At 44.2% G+C, this 26,774-nt stretch overlaps 2 protein-coding genes across 13 annotated transcripts in view; one reads left to right on the top strand and one right to left on the bottom strand.

The window, feature by feature from the left end:
- Positions 1-20,207, bottom strand: part of LOC138846461 (zinc finger protein 570-like) — an 84,511-nt gene extending 64,304 nt beyond the window's left edge. For 2 of the 6 annotated variants that reach the window (XR_011383959.1, XM_070062407.1), the window contains exons 1-5: positions 19,714-19,865; positions 18,544-18,757; positions 15,525-15,651; positions 15,089-15,184; positions 1,884-2,194 (exon numbers count right to left, since the gene is read on the bottom strand). Coding sequence is in view for 1 of the 6 variants with exons in the window: in XM_070062407.1 (XP_069918508.1) it covers positions 1,884-2,194; positions 15,089-15,184; positions 15,525-15,651; positions 18,544-18,576 (567 nt within the window). In the remaining 5 variants the exon portion in view is untranslated. Of the gene's footprint in view, positions 1-1,883; positions 2,195-15,088; positions 15,185-15,524; positions 15,652-18,543; positions 18,758-19,713; positions 19,867-19,934 lie in introns of those variants that run through there. The other 4 variants (XR_011383962.1, XR_011383963.1, XR_011383961.1 and 1 more) reach the window with 4 other exon arrangements.
- A 1,316-nt stretch (positions 20,208-21,523) lies between these two features.
- Positions 21,524-26,774, top strand: part of LOC100345491 (zinc finger protein 569) — a 37,055-nt gene continuing 31,804 nt past the window's right edge. For all 7 annotated transcript variants that reach the window (XM_070062287.1, XM_070062282.1, XM_070062280.1 and 4 more), the window contains exon 1: positions 21,524-26,747. The gene's annotated coding sequence lies outside the window, so the exon portion shown is untranslated. The remainder of the gene's footprint in view (positions 26,748-26,774) is intronic.

Below are 26,774 nucleotides of genomic sequence, written 5' to 3'. Positions count from 1 at the left end.
TCCCGGTTGCCCCTCTTCCAGGACAGCTCTCTGCTGTGGCCAGGGAGTGCAGTGGAGGATGGCCCAGGTGCTTGGGCCCTGCACCCCATGGGAGACCAGGAAAAGCACCTGGCTCCTGGCTCCTGCCATCGGATCAGCGCGGTGCGCCGGCCGCAGCGCGCCGACCGCGGCGGCCGTTGGAGGGTGAACAAACGGCAAAGGAAGACCTTTCTCTCTGTCTCTCTCTCTCACTGTCCACTCTGCCTGTCAAAAAAAAAAAAAACACTCATATAATACTGCTAAATTAACACAAATTACCTTTCTGGTGCACCTGACTTAAATAAATATGATAAATAGGCTGTTCTCAATTTGTTGGTACAGAAAAACTAAAAAAAAATTTTTTTAAGTCATTGACATGTTTGCATTTGGGTCTGCTGGTCAAACAAGTTGCACTTGTGTTAGGTATTTGCAACCATAAAGGTATACTATTTATCTAAAAACAATATAGTTAGAGGTATAATACAGTGCTCATTGCTCCCTAAAGTCCAATTTAAAGTTGTTCTTTGGCAAATTAATAACAAAATTTATAGACAAATTAGGTAAATGATCTTCATGTTTTGATCGTACTTAAAGAACATAGCTCTCCTCATGGGCATTGCATTGTTTCAAAAAAAAAAAAAAAAACTGTCAAAACATGCCTGTGACTACAGACTTCTAGCTCAGCCACCAAAGATTAAGGACAGAACTCAACAACCCCTTAACTGACATCCTAGAGGATGCCTCTGTGGTCTGCTTTAGCAGGAGGAATGTAAAGATAGGTGTCAAGCCAACTAATAGCTACTTTACATAGTGTTCTGCCATCAAAGAGACCCAGTGAGGCCAGTCTACCCCAAATGGCATCAGGCTTCAATTTGGAAAGCCAGGAGATGGGGCAAACAGCCATCCTGAAAAAAAGCCAGCCTCTACCAAATTCTGTCAAGAGCTGGGTGAATGGAATTGCCTTGGGGCTGAAGGGATCCCAGGTTAGAACCACAGATCCTACTGGCTCCAAGCTCAAAGAGCCCTTTACTCTGCCAGCTTCCAAGATAACTACTGCCATTGAGGGCAAGGCCTCGGGTCAGGACAGGCAGGACTGCAATCTTCCTTTCAGAAGTGCCGCCTGTTCTGTACTACCCTCCTGTTCAAGCCAGCTCTTCTCCCAGGCCGCCTAGGTAATGGAGTCAACAGGGCGTCTTCCCTCATGAGGTTCACACCTTTCTTATGATGTCTCTTCCACTATCCCATGTAAAGACAGAGAGAGGTTGGGCCTCATACGTACCTGGCCAGGCCTACATGCCTCTCTCTGTGAGAAAACCTGCTCCTGGTTTAGAGAACACATTTCCTAGGTACTCTAATAATGATTCAATCTTTTTGTTTTAGATCCTGTTGTATCTAATTTGCTTGTTAGACCTGCAAATTCCAGACTTAGAAAGCCACAAAGTGGGGAAAAAGTCCTCTATTTTAAAAAAGACTTCTCGGGGCTGGCGCTATGGTGCAGCGGGTTAACACCCTGGCCTGAAGTGCTGGCATCCCAGATGGGCGCTGGTTCGAGTCCCAGCTGCTCCACTTCCGATCCAGCTCTCTGCTATGGCCTGGGAAAGCAATAGAAGATGGCCCAAGCCCTTGGGCCCCTGTACCCACGTGGGAGACCAGGAAGAAGCTCCTGGCTCCTGGCTTCGGATCGGCGTAGCTTTGGCCATTGTGGCAAATTGGGGAGTGAAACAACGGAAGGAATACCTTTATCTCTGTCTTTCCCTCTCACTGTCATTACACTTCAAAAGTTTCTTCTCGGCATAGACAGTCTTGGGCTTAATGGTCATCACAGTCTTTTTAAAGCTTTTCTTATGCGTGTTATATTTACGTACTTTCTCCTCTTTGGGGATTATTTGTTGTGTACGAAGCAGTGTGTTTTGAGGGAAATTTTCCCAAGATTTTTTATATTCCTGTTGTCTTGCATCAACAAGACCTTCTTCATAAGTGATTGTCTCTTCCTTTAAACCTGCCTTCTGGTTTCCTGATTGCCTCTCAAAGTGGTCCTTACATTTCAATTCTTCTCTCAAACTGGAGTACTCAAAGCCATAACTTGGAAGTTTATCCGTTATCTTCCTGGATGATTGTTCATCAGAAAGACCCTGCTTTGGGATTAATTCTTCAATCTCACACATAGACTCCCAGCCTGAAAAGTAATAATAAGACAAAAAAAAAAGTCTCCTCATTGTATACAAGAAAAGTACATTTATGAAAGTACATTTGTAAAGTGAAGTCTGTGAATTTATAGGAAAAAAAGAGCCATAAAAACAACAGTGTTTTAGTTCTTAATGTGCCAAAATAGAAACTTGAAATAGGTCACACAGAAAATTGAAGAGGAATGATTAGAATTTGAGACAATCAGTAAAAGGAGATATCAGGACAAGAATAAATTAAGGATATGATTGGACTTGGTTATAATTTTGTGTGTATTATTAATACATATGCTGAAATTATCTCCATTCTTATAGCTACTTCATTAAAAATTATACACTGAACAAATATTTTCCTTGTACTAGTCACTATTCTATATGCTTTCAATATCATAAACAAAGATTCTTACCTTCATGGACTTTATTTTCTTAGAGAGAACTAAATGATAAGTAAATTTTATTGTATGTTGGAAGTTACTAAGTGCCACAGCAAAGAAAAAAAAAAGTAAGGCAAGTAATATTAGGAATGCTGGTGAAGTCCAAGGGAGGAATCATTAATAAGTTAACATTTAAATACAGATTTGAAGAAAGTCAAGAATGCAGTCAGAGTTCTGGGAAGAGAGCATCTGGGTAGAAGCTGCTTTAAAGGCCCCAAAGTAGAAGGCGTGTCTGGTATGTTTGAGGAATAGTAAGAACAGTGTGGCTGGGGAGGACTGAGTGACAGGCGATGAAGACAGGTGGTAAAGGGTAAGCAGAGGATGTTTGTGGGCCCTTTAAGGAATTTCACTTTTGTGCTCAGTGTGATGGAGAAATACTGAAGTGTTTTAAGTAGAGGAGTGAGATCTGGTTGAAAATACTGGAAGGTGACAGCAAGCAGAGACTTAAGGACACCTGTTATTATAGTAATCCAAGTGAGAGACAACAGTGGTTTAGACCAGGGAGATATCAGCAGAGGTATAGTGAGGTAGACAGATCCAAGGTGTATTTTACAGGTAGACCCAAGATAGACTGGATATGGAATATGAAAGGAAGAGATGAAGCAATTGTGCCTTCAAGGTTTATGGTCTGAGCCATGGAAGAACAGAACAGCCATCAACAATGATAGGGAGAGGCCGGCGCTGTGGCGTAGAGGGTAGGGCCACCACCTGCAATGCTGGTATCCCATATGGGCAGCAGTTCGAGTTCCAGCTGCTCCACTTCTGATCCAGCTCTCTGCTATGGCCTGGGAAAGCAGTGGAGGATGGCCCAGGTCCTTGGGCCTCTGCACCCGTGTGGGAGACCCAAAGGAAGCTCCTGGCTCCTGCCTTCAGATCGGCACAGCTCCGGCCATTGCGGTCAATTGGGGAGTGAACCAGCGGATGGAAGACCTCTCTTTCTCTCTCTCAGCCTCTCCTTTTCTCTCTATGTAACTCGGACTTTCAAATAAAATAAACAATTATTTTAAAAAATGATAGGGAATGCCATGGGTACAGCAGGTTTGGACAAGAAGGCATGGAAGATATAGTTCAATTTCGATCATATTAAATTTAAGGTGTCCTCTCAAAACGGAGTCATTAATTAGGCAGCTAGGAAAAAGACACTGGAGTTTAAGAGACAGGTCAGGACTAGAGATTTAAAATTGGGAGCTGCCAGCACATAATTGCTATTTAAAGAAACTGTATTACAAAGGGAATGAGTGTAGATAAACAGAAGTTAAAGGAGCAAGATTTGAATATTAGAGCACTCCTATATTTGAGATACCTGGCAAAAAAGAAGAAACCAGTGAAAGAGATCTGGGAGCAAAGGGAAACAAAAAATAAGTCAGGGCTGAGAACATTAACACTACCAGATATTAAAGGTTATAATAAAATCCAACTAGTTTCATGATTATTATGAAAAAAGTAAAATATATTACTATGAAAACATAAAATATTGAAATATAATAGGCAAGAATGTCACCAAAATACAGCAGAGAGCTGGACTGGAAGAGGAGCAACCGGGACAGAATCCGGCGCCCCGACCCGGTACTAGAACCCGGTGTGCCGGCGCCGCTAGGTGGAGGATTAGCCTAGTGAGCCGCAGCACTGGCCAAGAGCGCCTTCTGTCCTGACTTGGAGAAAAGTCTGGGTCCCCTATGTGGGCACAGAGGCAAAAAGGACCTAGACCATCCTCTACTGCTTTCCCAGGCCATAGCAGAGAGCTGGATAGGAAGAGGAGCAGCCAGGACTTGAACTGGCACCCATATGGGATGCTGGCACTGCAGGCTGGGGCTTTAACCCATTGTGCCACAGCACCAGTCCCTTCATCATGACTTTTAAAAGAATTATGCATATATCAGAGATAAATGTTTTTACTTGTACTATAAAAAATGTAATTTTGCTGTTAAAAAAAAAAAGAACTATGCAATAGTTTGACAGCCTTTGTCCTTAGTTCCCAGGAGATAGCCTGCATACCCTGGAGTGTCTGTTTTTCATAGTGGGCTACTCAGGCCACGCCTGGTAACTTATACTAATGGGGGCCCTAGTGATAGGCCCCTATATAGTTTTTGCTGATGAGATGACTGAGCCAAGCTAGAAAAATCAACCAACTAATTGAGGGGCTCAGAGTCTGAGTCACTGTGATAACAGATCAATGCATGGGAAAGGAAGGCGTGCTAGAGAATGAGCCATGTGGCTAAGGAGCCAATCATTGCTATATAACGCAACCTCAATAAAACCTCTGGGCACTGAAGTTCAGGAGAATGACCCTGAACTACATTTCTTTAGGTATTTTTTTAAAAGATTTATTTTTATTTATTTGAAAGACAGAGTTACAGAGAGGTAGAGGTAGAGACAGAGAGAGTGAGGTCTTCCATCCACTGGTTCACTCCCCATATGGCTGCAATGGCCAGAACTGCGCCAATCCGAAGCCAGGAGCCAGGAGCTTCTTCCGGGTCTCCCATGTGGGTTCAGGGGCCCAAGGATTTGGGCCATCTTCTACGGCTTTCCCAGGCCACGGCAGAGAGCTGGATCAGAAGAGGAGCAGCCGAGACTAGAACCAGCGCCCATATGGGATGCCGGCGTTTCAGGCTAGGGCTTTAACCTGCTGCACCACAGTGCCAGCCCCATTTCTTTAGGTATTAATAATTCTTTATGTATTCTGATGACCAGAAGGCCCCTGAGAATAACAGAAGCTTTGTGGTTGTGACCGTCCCAGGCTTAGCCCTCAGTGTCTTTCTTTTCACGTGATTTTTTTGCTATACTATATATATATATACTATATATATATATACTATATATAGTATAGCAAAAAAATAGTATGTGTATATATATATATATATAAATATAACGTAATATAGTGCTTCTGTGAGATTTAGAAGGCAGTAATTCTAGTGAATCACCAAATCTGAGGGTAGGAAGAAGTGATGGGCACTCTGGGGACCCCAAATTTGTGGCTGGTATCTGAAGAAAGTGATTTGTGGAACACTGCTCTCTCAAATTTCAGTTTGGCAAAGTCATTGTAAGAATTATTTTTTAAATCTTGAAGTATATTAAAAATAAAAATGTTTCCATAGATACTTGTTAGGCCATAGAGTAACTATATGTGAGTCCTCACAAACAAATATTTAAAGTTTAGAAAGTTTGAAATCACATAATTATATAATAAGTATCTTGTTTGACCATAGTGAAATGAAACTGAAAAATCCACAAATATAATTAAATTAAATAACATAGGACCAATGGATAAAATAAATCACAGGGGAGATTGGCATTGTAGCATAATGGTTTAAGCCGCTGCCTGCAATATCAGCATCCCATAAGAGAACTAGTTGAAGCCCCATTTGCTCTGCTTCCAAACCAGCTCCCTGCTGATGCATCTGGGAAAACATTGGAAGATGGCCTGAGTGCTTAGGCCCCCTGCCACCAATGTGGGAGACATGCATGGAGTTGCAGACACCTGGCTTACTTCTGGTCTAGTCCTGGCCCAGCCCTGGCAGCCATTTGGTGAGTGGACCAACAGACAGAAGATCTCTCTATTTCTCTCTCTCTCTCTCTCTCTGTAATTCTGCCTTTCAAATAAATAAATATTCTTTTAAGAAGGGAAATTAGAAAATATGTTAAAGTGAATGAAAATAAAAACACATCATATAAAACTTATGGGTGAGGTTTTTTTTTGGGGGGGGGGGTGTACTGTTTAGCCTACTGGCTAAGATGTAGTTAAGATGCCCATGTTGGCTGGCGCCATGGCTCACTTGGATAATCCTCCACCTGAGGCGCCGGCATCCCCTATGGGCGCTGGGTTCGAGTCCCAGTTGCTCCTCTTCTAGTCCAGCTCTCTGCCGTGGCCCAAGAGGACAGTGGAGGATGGCCCAAGTGCTTGGGCCCCTGCACCCGCATGGGAGACCAGGAGGTAGCACCTGGCTCCTGGCTTCAGATCGGTGCAGCGCCAGCCATTGCAGCCATTTGGGGAGTGAACCAGCGGAGGGAGGACCTTTCTCTGTCTCCCTCTCTCACTGTCTATAACTCTACCTGTCAAAAAAAAAAAAAAAATGCTCATGTCACCCACAATGAAGTGCCTGGGTTTGATTCTTGGTTCCAGCTCCTGACCCCAACTTCCTATTAATGAAGACCCTGGGTGGCAGCAGTGATGGATAAAGTCAATGGGTTCTTGCCACCCAAGTGGGAGACCTGGATTGAGTTCCCAGCTCCCGACATTAGCCTGGCTGAATCCTTGCTGTTGTGGGCATTTGGGTAGTGGAACAGTGGGTAGGAGCATGCATTCTTTCTCTTTAACTCTCAAATAATTTTTTAAAACACTTATGGGATGTAAAGAAAATTTATATTAAAAATCTCAAAGCAGAGGCCGGTGCTGTGGTGCAGCGGGTTAAAGCCCTGCCCTGCAGCGCTGGCATTCCACATGGTCACCAGTTCTACTCCTGGCTGCACCTCTTCTGATCCAGCTCTCTGCTATGGCCTGGAAAAACAGCAATGGACCAAGTCCTCGGGTCCCTGCACCCAAATGGGAGACCCAGAGGAAGCTCCTGGCTCCTAGCTTCAGATCAGCCCAGCTTTGCCAGTTGTGGCCATTTGGGGATTGAACAAGTGAATGGGAAGACCTTTCTGTCTCTTCTTCTCTCTGTCTGTAACCCTATCTCTCAAACAAATAAATAATATCATAAAAGAAAAAAAAATTAACAGGGGGCTGGCGCTGTGGCATAGCAGATTAAGCCACCACCTGCTGTGCTGGCATTCCCATATAGGCACCGGTTCGAGTCCCAGCTACTCCACTTCCAATCCAGCTCTCTGCTGTGGCCTGGGAAAGCAGAAGATGGCCCAAGTCCTTGGGCCCCTGCACCTGCATGGGAGACTTGAAAGAAGCTCCTGGCTCCTGGCTTCGGAAGGGCTCAGCTCCAGCCGTTGCAGCCATTTGGGAAGAGAACCAGTGGATAGAGACCTCTCTCTCTCTCTCTCTCTCTCTCTCTCTCTCTCTCTCTGCCTCTTCCTCTTTGTAACTCTACCTTTCAAATAAATAAATAAATCTTTAAAAAAAATTAAGATGGGGAAAAATAAAGAAACAAGAAAACATTTTTAAAAAGTACAATTTATAAAGGAAATAAGAGGGTAGAAATAAACCCAACTCTGTAATTTAACTGGCCACCATTATTTATTTAAAAGATAAATATTGCCGGTGCTGTGGCTCAACAGGCTAATCCTTCGCCTTGTGGCGCTGGCACATCAGGTTCTAGTCCTGGTCACCCCTCTTCCAGGCCAGCTCTCTGCTGTGGCCCAGGAGTGCAGTGGAGGATGACCCAAGTGCTTGGGCCCTGCACCCGCATGGGAGACCAGGAGAAGCACCTGGCTTCTGCCTTTGGGTCAGCACGATGTGCCGGCCGCAGCGCGCTGGTCGCGGCGGCCATTGGAGGGTGAACCAATGGCAAAAGGAAGACCTTTCTCTCTGTCTCTCTCTCTCTGTCCACTCTGCCTGTCAAAAAAAAAAAAAAAAAAAAAAAGGTAAAGATAAATATTATGGGACAAGATTCTGGCCACAAATAATGTATAGATTGTAATAGTGATTACAATGCCTGTACCCCATACCAGAGTGCCTGGGTTCACTGGTTCTAGCTCTTGACTCCAGCTTCCTGCTAACGCAGATCCTGGGGAGACAACAGTGATAGCTCCCAGTTTCAGCCTGGCCCAGTTCCTGGCTGTTGCAGGCTTTTGGGGGAGTGAACCAGAGAACAGGAGTGCTAGTTCTCCCCTGTCCCACACTCAATAAAAATAAAGACTGGACTAACAACTGTTTGCCTATACGGTGTTTTTTTTTTTTTTTTTTTTAAGATTTATTTTTTTATTTGAAAGGCAGAGTTACAGAGAGGTAGAGGCAGAGAGAGAGAAAGAGAGGGAAAGAGAGAGAGAGAGGGAGAACCTTCCATTCGTTGGTTCACTCCCCAGATGGCCACGATGGCCACAATGGCAGGAGCTGCACCAATCTGAAGCCAAGAGCCAGGAGCTTCTTTGGGTCTCTCATGCAGGTGCAGGGGCCCAAGCACTTAGGTCATCTTGTACTGCTTTTCCAGGCCATAGCAGAGAGCTGGATCGGAAGTGGAGCAGCCAGGAACCAGCGCCCATATGGGATGCTAGCACTGCAGGCAATGGCTTTACTTACTACGCCATAGTGCCAGCCTGCCTATATAGTGTTTATAAGAGAAATACGCAAAGGTTAAGACTAAATGGGGGGCTGGTGCTGTGGCACAGTGGGTAATGCCCCCAGCCACCTGCATCCAATAGGCACTGGTTCAAGTCCTAGCAGCTCCACTTCCAATCCAGTTCCCTGCTAATGCGCCTGGGAAAACAGTGGAAGATGACCTAAGTGCTTGGGCCCTTGCACCCATTTGGGAGATCCAGCTTCAGATCTGCCCAGCTCTGGCCATTGTGACCATTTAGGGAGTGAAACAGTAGATGGAATATCTATCTCTCTCCCTCTCTCTCCAGCTGTCTTTTTCTAACTCTTCCTTTCAAATAAATAGATAAATCTTTAAAAGAAGACTAAATGGGTAGAAAAAACTATACCAAGTAAATATTAACAAAAGGCTGATTTAGTTTAAGAAATATTAAGCAATATCAAATAATCACTGGATAAGGATAACAATGTAAGAATTCACCAGAAAGATAAAACAATTCTAAAAATATGTCAAAATAAAATATCTTCAAATTATAAAGAGGTAGCCGTCAAAATTACAAGAATAAAATGTACATATTTACCATCAGGGTAATTTTTCCTATGTCTCTCAGTAACTGATTGTTCAGAGATTTTTTAAAAAAAATCAATAAGAGTAAAAATTTGACTAGTACATCTACAGCTTAATCCAATGAGCATATATCAGATATTGTACTTAACAACCATAAAAAAAATTATTTTCTTTTTTTTTTTAATTTTTTTTATTTTTGACAGGCAGAGTGGACAGAGAGAGAGAGACAGAGAGAAAGGTCTTCCTTTTGCCGTTGGTGCACCCTCCAATGGCTGCCGTGGCCGGCGCGCTGCAGCCGGCGCATTGCGCTGATCCGAAGCCAGGAGCCAGGTGCTTTTCCTGGTCTCCCATGTGGGTGCAGGGCCCAAAGACTTGGGCCATCCTCCACTGCACTCCTGGGCCACAGCAGGGAGCTGGCCTGGAAGAGGGGCAACCGGGACAGAATCCGGTGCCCCGACTGGGACTAGAACCCGGTGTGCCGACGCCGCTAGGCAGAAGATTAGCCTATTGAGCCACGGCGCCGGCCCAAAAACATATTATTTTCAAGGACACTTAGAATATTTACCAAAATTAGCCCCAAGACATACATAAATAAAGTCTAAAAGGTTTCAAAGAATGTACATTAAACAGACCAAATTCTCTATCCACAATCCAACTAAACTGATACCAAACAAAAAATCTTAAATTTAGAACTTCCAAATAATTCACAGATCAAGAATAAATCAATGCAAATTAGAAAATGCTTAGATATGCACAAAAACAAAAATGTCATATAACAAAATACCTGGGATATATTACTAATATAGCTCTAAATCTCTATTATAGAAATGAGAAGTCTCAAAAGCAAGGAACTGTTTAACTTTGACAGTTAAAAAAAGAAAGATTACGATAAAGAAATGTAAGTAGAATAAAACAATAAAGTGGATGAATACATGAAATTTTTAAAAAGATAAATTATAGATTAATGAAGTGTAAATGTCTGAAAACACACACACACAAACCAGATAACCTCTTGGAAAGACTTTTTCAGGGATGAAAAGGTCACAATGACCTATACTACCAACTTTGTTACTTATTCACTGGAGAGGCAGAAAGATGCAAAACAGATCAAGAGAGACAGACAGCTCCTACCCACTGGTTCATTCCCCAAATGTCCACAGCAGCCAGGACTGCGCCAGATCCAAGTTGGGAAATGGGAACTCAGTTTGAGTCTACTACATGGGTGGCAGGAACCCAATTACCCAATTACTCGAGTCACCACCTGCTGCCTCCTTGGAGTACAGCATTAGCAGGAAGCTGGAACTGGAAACAGAGCCAGGACTTGAACTCAGGCACTCCAATACAGAGTATGGGCATCTTAATGGGTGTCCTAACTGCTAGACAAAACACACTCATCCCCTCCCAACTTCAGATGAAAGAAAATGATGGACAATTTCATCCAATAAATTTGAATACTTACATCAAAACTAATACTAATGGAAAAATTTTGAAAACTAATTATATTATACATAAAACTTGAATCAAAAGTCAACATCTCTTTGTTATTTATTAATAGAAATTGACAAGTTGGCCCTACACTTTATTTAGACAGCCAAAAGGCAAAAGGGAAATTCTGAAGAACATAAACAAAGTGTAGGAATTTTCCTTAACAGATATTCAGTTTTAAAGCATTTTTATTAGACAATGTAGCTGGCGCCGCGGCTCACTAGGCTAATCCTCCGCCTGCAGCGTTGGCACACCGGGTTCTAGCCCCGACTGGGGCGGCAGATTCTGTCCCGGTTGCTCCTCTTCCAGTCCAGCTCTCTGTTGTGGCCCAGGTCCTTGGGCCCTGCACCCACATGGGAGACCAGGAGGAGGCACCTGGCTCCTGGCTTTGGATCGGGATCGGATTGGGGGTGAACCAACGGAAGGAAGACCTTTCTCTCTGTCTCTCTGTCTCTCTCTCACTTTCTAACTCTGCCTGTCAAAAAAAAATAAATAAATAAAAAAAGACAATGTGGTTCTGATATAAGGAAATAGAGATCAATAGAACAGAATAAAGCTCAAAAGCAGACCTATAGAGACTAAAAATTAAGATACTAGGGGGTAACATTCAGAACAACAGGTAAAGAGAGATAATTTATTCAAGAAATACGTTTGACATTTTGTTTTTTACCTAAGGCACAAATTAAATTCTTATACCAAATAATTTTCAAAAATCCATTCCAATTGGACCTAAATACAGAAGGGAAATGTTTAGAAAAGGCTTTTGATCTCAGAACAAAGAAGTCTCAAAATATCAAAAATATAAATTAAAAAATATATATATATAAAAGACAACTTCTCCCAAATGAGAAAGACTCAACCAGGCATGTCTCAAAAGAAAAACTACAAGTGGTCACTATAAATATGAAAAGAATCTCTAGAGTAATCAAGGAAAATAATATACTAAAGTATATGCATATAATATTTCCCACCCACCAAGATGGCAAAAAAATTTGGTAATTTTTCAATTCCAGATGTGGAGCAATGGGAACTCTCACATACAGCTGTTAGAAATATGAATTAGTATAAGCGCTTTGGAAGCTTAAATAGCCCTATCCAGTAAATTCCTTGGTAATTTTTCTAACCGAGCACCAGCATATATTGTCGCTCCCCCTCTTCGTGGAGGAACGACACAGGACCCTGCGCTGTTCTTTCGTCTGCTCGGCCCTCCCCGGGTTTGCTGCTGGTTCTTCCCGGGTTGGCTACTGTCCCTTCCACCTCCGTGGAAGGGCAGTTCCCCCTGGCCACATTCCCCACTTCCGCAGGGGAGCGGCACACCGCCGGCCGGTTCTCTCGGGGGCTGCACAGGTGTTCCTTCAGCTAGATGTTCCCCTTAGATGTTCCTGGTGCATGCCGTCTCTCTCCTCCTTTATAGTCCTCCTCTACCAATCCTAACTCGGCTGCCCACACGCCGAGTACGCTGCTCTCCTCCAATCAGGAGCAAGTCCTATAGTTTATTAGCTGAACTGGAGGCAGCTGTGCGGAAGCTGTTTACTTCTCTCCCAGCGCCATATTGTGGGAGAGCAGATGCATAGAATAAGTCTTAATTCCAGTAACTCAGTCCAGTCCGGGCTGCTCCCCACAATATATGAACCAGCAGTCATGTATAATAAGGTTCACAGTGAAGACGCTGAGGTGTAGCAGGTTATGTCACACTTGGGATGCCTGCATCCCATATCAGAGTGCCTGGGATCAAGTCTTAACTCCAGCTTCCAATTCAGCTTACTACTAATGTACCTGGGAGGCAGCAGCTGATGGCCCAAGTACTTGGGTCCCTGCTATGTGGGAGACCTGGATGGAGGCCTAAGCTCCCGGCTTCAGTCTGGCCCACCCCTGGCTAGTGTTGGCATTTGGGGAGTCAACCAGCAGATGGAGGATCTCTCTCTCTCCCTCTCTATTGCACTTTCAAATAAACAAATCTTTAAAAAAAAGAGAGAGAGAGAGAGATGAAAAGAAAAGCCACAGATTAGGAGAAAATATATAAAATATCAAGATTCATAGCAGTAATATTTATAACAGCATAAACCTTAATTCAAATGATCATCAAAGGATAAATTGTAGTTTATACAATGGAAGATATTATATTTCACCAGTGAACCAGAACTATAGAAATCAGCATGGATGAAATCTCACCAATATAATTTTGAGTTGGGAAGAAAGTCACAGGACTACACATGCAATATATTTCCATACGTAAAAAGTTGAGGATACATGTACAGAAAAAGAACAGCTAAGAAGTGATAAGCAAAACTTCAGGGTAACAGATACCCCAATGAAGGGAGAGGATGAGCCATGGCAGGGGCATCAGATGTCATTAGGCAGGGGCCCTCAAACATCTGAAATGACATGGACAATTTTCTGTATCTACATGAAATTTTGTTCTATTATTACTTAAACTACATATATACGCTAATATATATTGATGGATATGATTTATTTAATAATAAATAATATATAAAACTTCATAATATATCCTTTGACACTAAAGTTCCACATCAAATTTTTTTCTGTGAAATCTGAACAAAGACAAAAAAGATTGGGCAGAGGTGGTGGGGGTAAGCTGGGGAGTTGTGTTAACAGAAATACATACAATTATCGGGTATCAGGCCTTCATTTACCTTTTTTTTTTAAAGATTTTATTTTTGGGGCTGGCGCTACAGCATAGTGAATAAAGCCGCTGCCTGCAGTGCTGGTATCCCATATGGGCATTGGTTGGAGTCCTGGCTGCTCTGCTTCTGATCCAACTTTCTGCTGATGCGCCTTGTAAGACAGCGGAGGATGGCCCAAGTCCTTGGTTCCCTGCACCCATGTGGGAGACCTGGGTGAAGCTCCTGGCTCCTGGCTTTGCCCTGGCCCAGCTCTGACCACTGTGGCCACTTGGGGAGTGAACCAGCAGATGGAAGATTCTCTGTCTGCCTCTGCCTCTACCTCTCTGTAACTCTTTCAAATAAATAATAATAATAATAATCTTATTTTTTATTTATTTGAAAAGAGGAGAGAGAGATCTTCCATCCTCTGGTTCACTCCCCAAATGGCTGCAATGGCCAGGGCTGGGCCAGGCCGAATTTAGGAACCAGGAACTTTTCCTGGGAGTCCCACGAGTATGCAAGGGCCCAAGGACTTGGGCCACCTTCTACTGCTTTCCCAGGCACATTAGCAAGGAGCTGGACTGGAAGTGGAGCAGCTGGGCCTCAAACCAGTGCCCATATGGGATGCCGGCATCACAGGTGGAAACTTAACTTGCTACACCACAATGCTGGACCCCTTCCATTTACCTTAATGCTTCCTGTATCAATGTAAAAATCCTTCCCACATCAAAAAGCCACACTCTTAATCTCTTTTTCCTCAGATTTTTTGTAGCTGCTGTTTAAAGACCATCATCCTCCAAGAAATCCTGCCTCTTAGCTTTTCCTGTGAGCTTCTTTTACATCAGCTTTCTCTTCAGATATACCATAGTACAGCTATGTCATATCCCTACTATTAGCCTATCAACTGTCTGATTAACTGTAAACTGTATGTAAAATACCCCAGCACCTTGCAAGTACGATGTTTAAATGGCAAATTTAGTAATGCTGTTTAAAGGAACGAATAAACTTGACCTTTCAGAGAAATAATGTGGCTTTTGGAAGCTTACTGTTTCTATAATTGCTGCTGTTGCTTTTACTACTACTAGCAGCTAACAGCGAGAGAGTTCTTAGCATGAGATGAGATGAAATTATTTAAAACACTCAAAGTATAACCTCACTTTACAGTGACAACACAGAACCACAGGGAAGTTAAGTAACTTTTCTGAAAGTCACTGCATGTAAATATCAGGCAAGGTTTGAGCCTAGTTCTTCATTTACAGCCTTCTATAGAGCTCAAAAGCTCATCAGATTAGGAAAAGATTTTTTAAAATGGGAAGAGGCTTATGAAACTGAGAGGAAACACAACTCAGAGAATAGATAAATGAGCTATTAGAATGGAGAGGACAAAGTATGAAAACTGAGACAATTAAAAATAGCAAATAGGAAAAAAATCCTAAAAGGTCAAGTTATTATTAAAACCTAGAACATTTGAGCAGAAATTCCACTAATGAAGAGTGAAAGGGCAATACCTTTGAGTCAAGCTGAGCTGTCACCTGCAAAGGTTTTGGCCTGCCTAGTTCCTCTTCACTCACCTGAGCACAAGCCTTTCGTCAGCTCTCTCTTCACCATCCAGGGCTCTTTTCCTTGTTCCAACAATAATATCACACTTGGCTTAGAAAAGCAAAGTCCTGCACGTATGAAAAGAAACACAACTGGATCATGCTATGGCTATCGTAGAACACACAATCGACCTACTGATCATGCAGGGAGTAGGGGTGGGGAGCTTACACTAAGTCAAAGGAAAATTTATCAGGGACATGTATTAGAAGGATGGGAAAGCTAATGTGTTAGGCATAATTCAATAACAGAACTGTCCATTACCAACTCCATAGTTACTAACCCATCTACTGGGCACAGAGAGCACACATTCAGCCAGGCATTGCAGATACTATCAAAAAATTCACACTAGTGTAGCAAGGAGTCCCTTATGAGGAGAAATTCAATTTTGCAAGGGGAAGCTATCCTTACCCAGAGATACCAAGACGCTGTAGTTCTCCAGCATCACATTACTGTATAGGTGCCTTTGAGAAGAATCTAGACAGTCCCACTCCTCTTGGGAAAAGTCTACAGCCACATCTCCAAAGGTCACCAACTCCTGAAATAAAATAAATGAAATAACCTCTGCTCTTACCATCCCACCTCATTTAGTCTACCCCACTACACTGGTTTCTCCCTAATATCTGCAAATATGTCAACCATTTTCTCACTCAGGGCCTTTGTACTCCTCAGATCATTCCATATGAAAACAGCAATGTTCCTACTCCGTTTCATGATTCCACTAATCCTGTTTTATCTTTCTCCACAGCTTTTTAATTATTTTGCTTATTTATTGTCTGTCTCCCCCCACTCCCAGTGAAAATGTAGGTGTGATGAGGGCAGAATACATTTTTGCTTTGGTCCTGCTATATCCCCAATTAAATAGTAATTGGCATGATCAGAAATGCAAATACTTGTTGAATAAACTGAATTAATGAATGAATGGTTTGAAAATTTCAAGAAGCTATAAGAGGATCAAAAATGCACTGTAGGGGCCGGTGCTATGGCACAGCGGGTAGATCTGCCACCTGCAGTGCCGGCATCCCACATGGGCGCCGGTTCTAGTCCCAGCTGCTCCTCTTCCCATCCAGCTCTCTGCTATGGCCTGGGAAAGCAGTAGAAGATGGCCCAAGTACTTGGGCCCCTGCACCTGTGTGGGAGACACAGAAGGAGCTCCTGGCTCCTGGCTTCAGATGGGCGCAGTTCCAGCTGTTATGGCCAATCGGGGAGTGAACCAACGGATGGAAGACCTCTCTCTCTCACTCTCTCTCTCTGCCTAACTCTGACTTTCAAATAAATAAACCTTTTTTTAAAAAAATGCACTGTACCCACTTTAAAATGAGCAAGCAGAACACATTAACCAAAAATTTAAAAAGGTATATAACAGGGTTATCAGTCCCACTGACACATGTTACAAATAAAAGCACTCCTTAATAATTGTAACTGCCCTCCCACCCTCTACCAATGACACCAGAAATTGCTTGCTATACCTCTGAAAATTGTGCTAGACTAGGCAGAGCAAATATTCAATTTCATTAAACTTCAAAAACTTTAACAGAGAGCTACAGTGGCTTCTAGGTGCAAAGATTCCTTCCTCTGAAGCCCGGTCATTGGGTGTCGGGGGGAGGGTTGGGGGGAAGTCTTATTTCCCAAAATGTTTGTACCACAGCACCCGGAAGTGAGAGGTGAGGCAGGTAACCTCTTTGCTCCTCCTATCTGTTTCCAGACCATTTCCTCCCCCAACCTCACTAAAAACAACTAATTTTAAATCTTACGAAATCAGAGGAAATTTCTCCTTAGTTTAGTTATCTACAGTTAATCAAAGACAGGAATTCTGTCATGGCTTGAACACTTCAGCACCAGGCTACTGCCACTGTCTCCAGTGCTATTCCTATCATAATCTGATCACTTCCATATCCATATAAGAAACACCCCAACAACCTGGCCTCTTAATTCTCCGACACCCACTCTCCTCCAATAATCTTGTCCTCCACTCCTCCACGGTTAGGACGCAGACCTGGTCACTACCAGTAAGTTCCAAATTCTCCATAATCCCAGTTATTTCCACCTTTTTTATTTCAATTTTCTCTCTGATACTCTCAATCAGGAAAATTTTTTTGACCTTACAAGAACATAACGATTCACTGGTTTCACTGTTCCTCGTGCCCACATACCTTCACTTCCTAGCACAACCATTTGTTGTAAGTACCCCCCGCGTATGCCTTCAACTTCCCCACCCCCTCTCTCACGTAACTATAACCACCTCATTAAACTAAAGCCCTCTTTTAGTTTATTTTGTGACTATACCCTAAGAAGCTGAACTTTGCTAGAGAAAATCATACCCACCATGCTAATTAGTTTAAGTTAATGATCCTTACCCTCACGTGGGCCAAAATGCCACCAACATTTCCCTAGCCCATTCTTTCCCACTCTGCTCAAACCTTCCATACCTCCTTCCAGTCTATCACTCTCATCTGATGATCTTACTTTCATTCAAAGAGAATCTCCTCAAACTCTCACCACAACATTTATACTCTTATCTGCATCTGAGCCTACACTCCTGTACGCAAACTTGCCTCATTACCAGGGAATTTGGGAAGCGGTCCAGGCTGTATACAATCAGTAACTGTTGGCAGGGCCGACGCTGTGGCGCAGCAGGTTAACGCCCTGGCCTGAAGTGCCAGATTCCCATATGGGCACCGGTTCGAGACCTGGCCACTCCACTTCCAATCCAGCTCTCTTTGGGCCCCTGCACCCACATGGGAGACCAGGAAGAAGCTCCAGGCTTCTGCCTTCGGATCAGCGCAGCTCTAGCCATTGCAGACAACTGGGGAGCGAACCAGTGGATGGAAGACCTCTCTCTGCCTCTCCTCTCTCTGTGTAACTCTTTCAAACAAATAAATAAATCTTTAAAAAAAAAAAAAAAGTAACTGTTGGCACGTAAATGGTATTTGAAGCCATGAGACAAAGTAGTGAGTATAAGAAAAGAGGCTCAGGGACTAAGCTTTGGGACACCCAAATTAATAGGTACTTAAGTAGCATGTGGTGAATGAATGACGTTTGGGACAGAACTAGAATGAAGACGTTGACCTGTTTCTGTATCTGAAGGAACAGTTTTTCAGGCTGAGGGAACAGCAAGTACAAGGAGCTGCAATAAGAACATTCTCAACTAGTTACAAGGAAGCTGCTGTGGCTGGAACGGGGGGCTTGAGTTGGAAGATCAGGAGAGAGAAATTAGATCAGGTCAGAGGGATAGGAATGGACCAGATGACACAGGGCCCTGCTGGCCAAGACTCCCACACTGACCTATCTGAGACAGGAATTCCACTGGAGGGTTTTCAGAAGTGGCAAGACTGGTTACCCAGAAACGTTTCAGCAAAAGGAAAGTTAATGTGTTCTTCGTTTGAAAAACTGGAAGGTATTTCAGGAAAGAGAGCAAACACCAACTCACCTGGTACATGGCTTTAAGCAGCCCCACAGCCATTCTTTCTTCCTAATGGCTCTTCTCTTGAGAAATGGCAGTGTCCTCAGATGACTGAGACGGGGAAGAAAATACAAGCAGCGCGGCTGGTGTTGCAGCATCCAGAATCACCAGTCTGGGCTCTTTGGGCTTCTCTTCCCTCCTGCTGTCAACTTTCCTCCAATAAAGAGAGCATAAAGGAGACCTAGGAATTTTTTTTGCATAGAATTTCAATCTGTGCCTAAATTATTTCCTAATTTTTATTTTAATAATAGATTTTCTAGGTTTTACAAAACAAGACTCCAAGAAACTTCATCACTTACATAAAGTCACAAAACCAATAAATAATCACATCAATCACAGCGGTTGAGACAACTGATACGCTGGTTGGAATGGCCCATTCCACAAGGGAATGACTGCGTTCCAGCTGCAACTCTTCCTGATTCCAGTTTCCCGCTAATGCACACCCCTGGAATTCAGCAGGTAATGGCTCAAGTACTTGGGTCCCTGACACGCATGGGAGACCCAGATGGAGTTCTTAGCTCCTGGCTTCAACCTGGCCCAGCGCTGGCTGTTTCAGGCATTGGGGTGAGTGAACCTGTGGATGGAATCTCTCCCCCCTCTTCAAATAAAACTGAAACAGTAAATAAAAATGTGAAAACATCAAATACAAGGCTGCCTGAATCCACAGGGCTACTCTCCAATCAATCAGTGATTCTGACACTTGGTGGCATAATGACATCACTTGGGTGGCTTTAGCAGATACTGGGTGTCACCAGTTATCACTCAGTACCCTCACATATCCAGTCTTAGAAACTACAGTGCCAGCTGCTTGCCCCAGACGCCATGGGCATGGGCAGTTTCACACGGACACCTTCCCCCAGACCCCAAATCTCGGACACTACGGTATCAGAACCGACGGTGTCATTCACACACCCCAGTCACAAAGAGGCCGCGGGTACCGGCACAACCGAGGGCAAGGAATGCCCACGCTCCCGCACTCACAGCCTGACGCTCTAGGGCACCCATCATCGACCCACACCCGCAGTCGCACAGGTAAGACAGGCAAGTGTGGTGACTGTCTCACACGGAGAGTCACGGCAAGGGGCCTGGGGTCGGCGTCAGGGTGACCCACAGGCCACTCCTCAGCCCGCTCCCTACCTGCAGAACTGAACTGCGGAAAGAGCCCGTTTCCGCTTGGAAATCTCCGGAAATCTCCACTAGGGCCTTACGCCCCGTCTAAGAGTTACGGGGAACCCAAATACTGCCGGCCCGGAAAAAAGCGCCTCAGCAACCTAGGCCTCCGGAGGACACAAAGGGACCGACGGCCCAGTTCCCGCGGGGGCCACTGGGAAATGTAGTCCGCAGCGGAGTCCGCGTACCTTGGCTCAGCGCCGCTCAGGGTTGCTAGCACCACCCCCTCGGCACCGCATCCTCGTACTCCCTCAGGCCCCGGTCTTCCAGAAAAGAGTCCGAAAGTCCGTTTTCCTTTCAGCTCCTTGCTTGGGCCGGGCACAGGTACTGCGCCGGGTGTCACAGGGGACGGTGCACAGGCACAGGGCTCGACCTATTTCCGTTTCCAACACACAGCCCCAACCTAACTGCAGGGGGAGAGGTTTGGGCGCGCACACTGCACTAATACACAAGAGTGGGTGACTTCCTAGAATCCTACTGGAATGCCGGAAAAAAAAAGTGGAGTGCCGGGAGATAGAGTGCGCAAGCGCGTTATGCTTCCTTCCGCCCGGTCCTGCTTCCCGCCGCCCGCGCTATTGCTTTGGAGGTGGTTACTTGAACGCAGCTCCACCCCTACATTTCCACTTGGCATTTCCTAGCCACCCTGCTGTGGCTCCGCCCCTGTGACAGGTGTCTGCCTGGACCCCAAGTTTGAAACATCCTTTGCATTCGAGGTGGAGGCCCCCATGGCTGCTCTCTGGGACTAATGCTGGCGTCTGCAGCTTTCCCGGGTTTGCCTGCCATATTCCTTGGTGCGTGCCTGACATGGCTGGCACCTTTACTTTTCTGAGATTTCTTCTGAAGCTCCACGCTTATTAGCTTCATTTTTGTACCACTCCATGCAGGCCCCCCAGTCCTGCAGCACGACTCTTTTCTGGCCTCAGAGGCTTACCTTTGAAAACTTGGTAGAAGCCACCGTGACCATATAACTCTTGCATTCTGCACACCTGCAAAACCCGCTTCACCTCGACGACACCAAGGTTTGCCACCAACAGGAGCCACTCCTGGACCCTGTCGAGCCAGGACTGCAGTGGCCTCTGAGAACTCTGCCAACTGGCCAGAATCCTGTCTCTGGGATTTCCGGAAGCAGTTCTGGCCAGTAATGGGAGGGGCATTTAAGATCCCCGAAATGCCCGCAGAGTCTTTCTCTGATCGTCTTGCTCATAAACACTTGGTTTCCTTTTCCTTGCACTAACCCGTTTAGAAAATGGTTTCTCTAACTCAATTTCTTATCCTAAACAAGTTTTTCTTCCTTCCTTCCCTGGACAGGCTGAAATTTTTCATGCTCTGCTCCCACTTGCTCCTGATTCCCACTGCAAAACTTACTAGCAGTAACAATAACAAGTAACACGCAGGCTGCGGCCAGAACACTTGGCTGCCTTGAGATGTCCTCCACCAAACACGGGGTCCACCATCTTAAGTTCAACCTCCATGAAGTCACACTCCAGATTCTCTGCCCCCATGTAGCATGGGTGATCTTTTTTGTTTAAAGATTTATTTATTTATTTGAAAGTCAGAGTTACACAGAGAGAAAAGGAGAGGCAGAGAGAGAGAGAGAGAGAGATCTTCCATCCGCTGGTTCACTCCCCAACTGGCTGCAACGGCTGGAGCTGTGACCATCCGGGGCCAGGAGTTTCTTCCAGGTCTCCCATGAGGGTGCAGGGGCCCAAGGACTTAGGCCATCTTCCACTGCTTTCAGCTGAGACTCAAACCGGCACCCGTATGGGATGCCGTCCCTGCAGGTGGCGGCTTTACTCCTCAAGCAACAGCGCCAGCCCCAGCATGGGTGATCTTTAGTCCAGTTTCTAGTAGAATATTTAGTTCCATCTGAAAAACTCATCAGCATGGCCTTTACTGTCCACATTTCTACCAGCATTCCAGTCTTCTAAGCCTCATCAGAATCACCAATGACACTGTTTGTAGCATTCTAGACTTTCTCTAGTCTGCTTCTTCAAATTCTTCCAACCTCCACATATTCAGGTATATCCCACTTCTTGATACCAGTTTTCTGTATTAGCTTTCATTAATTTTACTGAAACACCTTAGTTGAGCTTCTTGGGAAGGAAGAGGTTTGTTTCAACTCAACACTTTGGAGGTTCACAGTTCAAAATCAGGTAGCTCCATTAGTGGGCCATCTGGTGGAGGCTAGCAATGATGTAGCATGTGCAGAGGGAAGCTCACATGGTAAGCCAAGAAGCAGAGAGGAGCTAGGCCAAACTCCACTTAAAAAGCCAACCCTTTCAAGAGAATTACCTTCCAAGGGCAAGCCCCCAGTGATACTAAATGTCTCCCACTAACCCCACCTCTCGTCTGCCATCATCAGATGAAGTGTCCACCCTAATCCATCAACCATTAGCATTAATCCATTAACTGTTAATGCAAGATTTTGGGGCTTAAATATCTGCATGAATTTTGGGGAGCCAAGTACTGTTTAATCCATAACACTTTCTATGCTCTATAGCACAATTGACCGCCATGGTTGACGATGACTAATTGCTGATTTCAAAAAAAGATAAATGTTTGAGATGATGAATATGCCAGTTACCTGTCATTATACACTGCATACATGTATTGAAATACCATACAGTAACCCATAAATATGTATAACTATTATACATCTGGGCTGGGCACCAATTTTTAAAAATTATAGAATGCCACTAACGCAGTATTCAGGGGGCATATGTAACACTAAATACCTACATTAGAAAGAAGGAAGGTCTCAAATCAATGACTTCATCTTCTACTTTAAAGAAACTAGAAAGAGGGGCTGGCACTGTGGCATAGTAGGTTAAGCCTCCACCTGGAGCACTGGCATCCCATATGGGCACTGGTTCAAGTCCTGACTGCTCCATTTCCAATCCAGCTCCTTGGTAATGGCCTGGGAAAGCAGTTGAGGATGACCCAACTGCTTGGGACCCTGTGCCTACATGGGAGACCCAGAAGTTCCTGGCTCCCAACTTCAGTCTGGCCCAGCGCAGGCTGTTGTGGCCATTTGGGGAGTGAACCAGTGGATGAAAGATCTCTCTCTCTTTCTTTCTGCAATTCTACCTTTCAAATAAATAAAATAAGTCTTTTTAAAAAAATAAAAAACCAGATGAAAAATTTTTGTGAAGATGGAAATATTTACATCTTGACTGTATAAATATAAATCTACAGGTTGTTATATATTTATGATTTTATAAGAGTTGTATTGAAGGAAGTTGGATAAAAAGTTTCATGTGATCTCTCTCAGTAATTTCTTAAACTACATGTGAATCTAGAATTCCTTCAAAAAGGAAGAAAATAAATACTAAGATGGTAGACCAAAGCTAAACTATACTAAATGTTAACTTACTAAATACGGAAAATGAGTAATACTGTTAAAAAAAAAACTGTTAATAAATATGGTGCAGACTTGTCTGTGGCACCATCTACACATGGACACCATCTTAGGTTCTGGCCCCCATGGCCACCTTGCATAGTAAGCTTCGATCAATCGATCAATCAGTCGTAAGCCCCATGGCCCAACTACAGGTGTCAGCTCCACCTCCACCCTAATGGGATTCGCTTCTCCTACTTCCCTGCCCAGCTCCCTCCCACCCCTGCAAATGTATAACAGGATCTGCTTCCAGCACACGTACTGTCTCTCCTGATCCCTCTCTCTCTTACTCTCTCCACCTTTCCCCAGGTCCATCGGGCTTCCCCCACCCGACAATAAACCTTTCTCTTAATTCCGGTGTTTGGTGTGTGTTGTAGAAGCCTTACAAAAACCAATGCTGTCTAATAAAAGTCACACTTTAAAAATAAAATACAAAATATAAGCATTAGACGGAAGCGTGGGCATTCAGTGCAGTGGCTAAGGCAAAGCTGCTTGATGCCTGCATTCCCTGTCAGAGTGCCTGGGTTCATGTCCCAGTTTTAGCTTCCTGCTCACGTGCACTCTGGTAGGCAGCAGGTGGTGACTTGTGTGCTTGTGTTCCTCTCATCCACAGGAGAAACCTGGATGGAGCTCCAGGCCCCCGGATTCAGCCTGGCTCAGCCCCCGCTATTGCCGGCATTGGCGGAATGAGCCAGCACATGGCAGATCGCTGTCAGTCTATCTGTTTCTCTTTGCCTTTCAAATAAAGAGGAAAGTATGTTGGTTTTGTATTGCTGTTATCAGTGATTCCAGAAATCAAAATAATACCTTTCTCTTTTAAATCTCCTGGTGTATCATTCGCACTTCCTTGGATGCCCTTACCACACTCTATTTAGGCAGTATTTGTGTATATTTTTTTCTCATACTGGGTTATAATAAACTTTAGAATAGGAAATGTACTTTGTCCTTGAAAACCTTTAAAATTTCTCACACAGGTCCTGGCCTTACTGAATTTCTGATGTTTGAGCCAGGAAATTCACTTTTATAAATTAGACTGGGAAATAATTATACATATGCTGAAAGACATGTGTACAAAGAAGTTCTTTAAGGCATGAATTATAATGACAAAAAAGATAAAAAAGGAAAGCTTGAAACATCATTCAAATTAGGTTATATATTTAACATGTTGATTTTTTACTTACCACTAATGGAAATATGTTCAAAATTTGTTATTATGCATGAAATGTTGTAGAAAAATATGCATAAGTGATTCTTTCTAAAATATGCACTAAAATGAAAATAAGCATGGCAAAATGTTAATAATAATTATTCCAGGTTATTAGATTATTTGGATATATTTATTTATAGTTTCTGATCATCTTTTTTGTGATTTTTTTGGGGGAACAGACATGTTTTGATATTACTTTTATAAAGACTAAACAATTAATTTTCACTTTTTTAAAAAAAGATTTATTTGTGTTTATTTGAAAGGTAGAGAGAGACACGGACACACAGAGAGACAGCTCTTCTATTCTCTGGTTCACTCCCAAATGACTGAAATGGCCTTAGCTGGACAAGGCTGAAGCCAGGAGCCAGGAACTCCATTTGGGTCCCCTATTTGGGTGGCAGGGGCCCAAGCACTTGGACCATCTTCCACTGCTTTCCCCGGGGCCATTAACAGGGAGGTGGATAGGAAGTGGAGCAGGTGGGACTCAAACTGACACCCATATGGGATGCCGGTGCCGCAGGTGGAAACAACCAACTATGCCACAGTGCTGGCCCCCAGATACTAATTTTCTAAAATGAATGTTCCCACATTTCACTCTAGCTCGTTAATTTATATGTCATTAGGAATCCTTAGGAGTAGACTACAAAATAAGATGGTGTAGAATAATTTCCAGAATGAATGTGGTGAACTTTTGATGGAGGGGAGGAATCAATAATGGAAGACATATTCCCTAGGTCCCCATCACACATCAGGTATAGAAAGAATAAGCAGAGTAAGTGTGTAGCCTAGTGGTTAAGATGCCCACGTCACACACTGAAATATTTGGGTTCGATTTCCAGCTTTAGCTCCTGATTCTAGCTTTCTGTCAATGCAGACCCTGGGAGGCAGCGGTGATGGTTTAAGTAGCTGAGTTCCTGCCACCCACGTGGGAGGCCTGGATTAAGTTCTTGACTCCAGCCCTGGCTCAGCCCTACCTGTCACGGACATTTTGGGAATCTACCAGTGAATGAGTGTGCTCTCTTTTCCTCTGAAAAACAAATACAAAAACAAAACATAAAACAAGAAACAGATTCTTAGGTGTTACTACATACTAAAAATTTCAAAAGTCCCGGAAGTGTTCCTACTCCTAAAACAAGTGGAAGTTTATGGTACTAATAAAAGGGGAGAAGGGGTGGACACTAACACGGTGCAATGCCTTTTTGTATCCTCCTGTGATTCCTCTCTTGCAAGAAAGGTATGAGTAGAGCTGAGAGAGGAAGTAGGAATTATGATACAGCCCTGCCTTGTAATTACAGACTAAGCTGGGTAGTCGGCTCCACATCCAACCACCTACATGTAAGAGAAAGATTAATAACAATTGCGTACCTTTTTATGAAACAGAGAAGTCGGGGTCTCCATTTTGTGGAGCTAGATTCCTCCCCAAATTCACAGTAGCATCCTGTTACTGAAGCCAGTGTAGGTTCTAAGGTGTATTTGATGTACATAGAAGTCCCAGTGGACGATCTGGGTTTCAGGGAAATGGGACATTGCTGATACTTGAAGCTCGCTTCCTCTCAAAGAGTCTACGTCGGCAGCTGACTGACTAAACTTCTGCTCAAGTGGGTCTAAAAATCATGGTCTCAAACTGTCACAGTAGCAGAAACTGAGCGTTACCAGAATTTAATTAGTTTGAGGCCACAAAGCTGGTTAATGGCCCTATGTGTTTAGAATCCAGGTAGTCCGGCCACATTTCCCTGCCTGTCAGTCACGCTCCCAATCCCAGGTCATCTAGTTCATTAATGCTGTCTCAGACACATTCAAGAAGTCCACCAACACACTGTCACTGACAAAACTGCAGGACCAGAACAGGAGAATGCACGATTCGCGAGCACGGTCACACACACACACCTGCAAATTCACAGGACCGCAAAAGCCACGGGACCGTAGAGTCTCCCAGTCCCATAAACCCCAAATCCTAAATCCATGGTCGAATTTCCACACACACACAGTCCCAGGACATCACTGCTTCCTCTTCTGACTCCTGCTAGGAGCTTGAGGCTCAGGCAGACTTGTGATCTTTCCTTTCCACCCCGATGTAGCCCAGCCCAGAGTGGAGCCGCGACCAGGCGAAACTGAACAGACTGAACGACGCCTCCTTCGCCAACCTGACGCTCCCCAAAGCTGTAAGGAGGAAACGCCTTTTTGCAGAAAAATCGTCTTATGCCGTGAAGGCCTCTGGGAAATGTAGTTCGGGACCGCGAAGTCGCGGCCCCATTCCGATTCTTCGCAGTACCTGGTTGCACTCCCTGAGGAGATCAAGGGAGGCTGCTCTCGCCAGACCCCCGGCTGGTGCTCCTGCGCAGGGCTGCGCACCTTTCAATGCCGCCGTTGGTTTTCTCACTAATGGCAAACGGGCAGGTTAGTCCCACCCGGGTGAGCCGCGGG

The sequence above is a fragment of the Oryctolagus cuniculus genome, chromosome 18 (genome assembly GCF_964237555.1).
Source record: "Oryctolagus cuniculus chromosome 18, mOryCun1.1, whole genome shotgun sequence".
NCBI lineage: Eukaryota > Metazoa > Chordata > Mammalia > Lagomorpha > Leporidae > Oryctolagus > Oryctolagus cuniculus.
The sequence above is the reverse complement of the archived record's forward strand: the minus strand, read 5'-3'. Positions and strand labels throughout refer to the sequence as shown.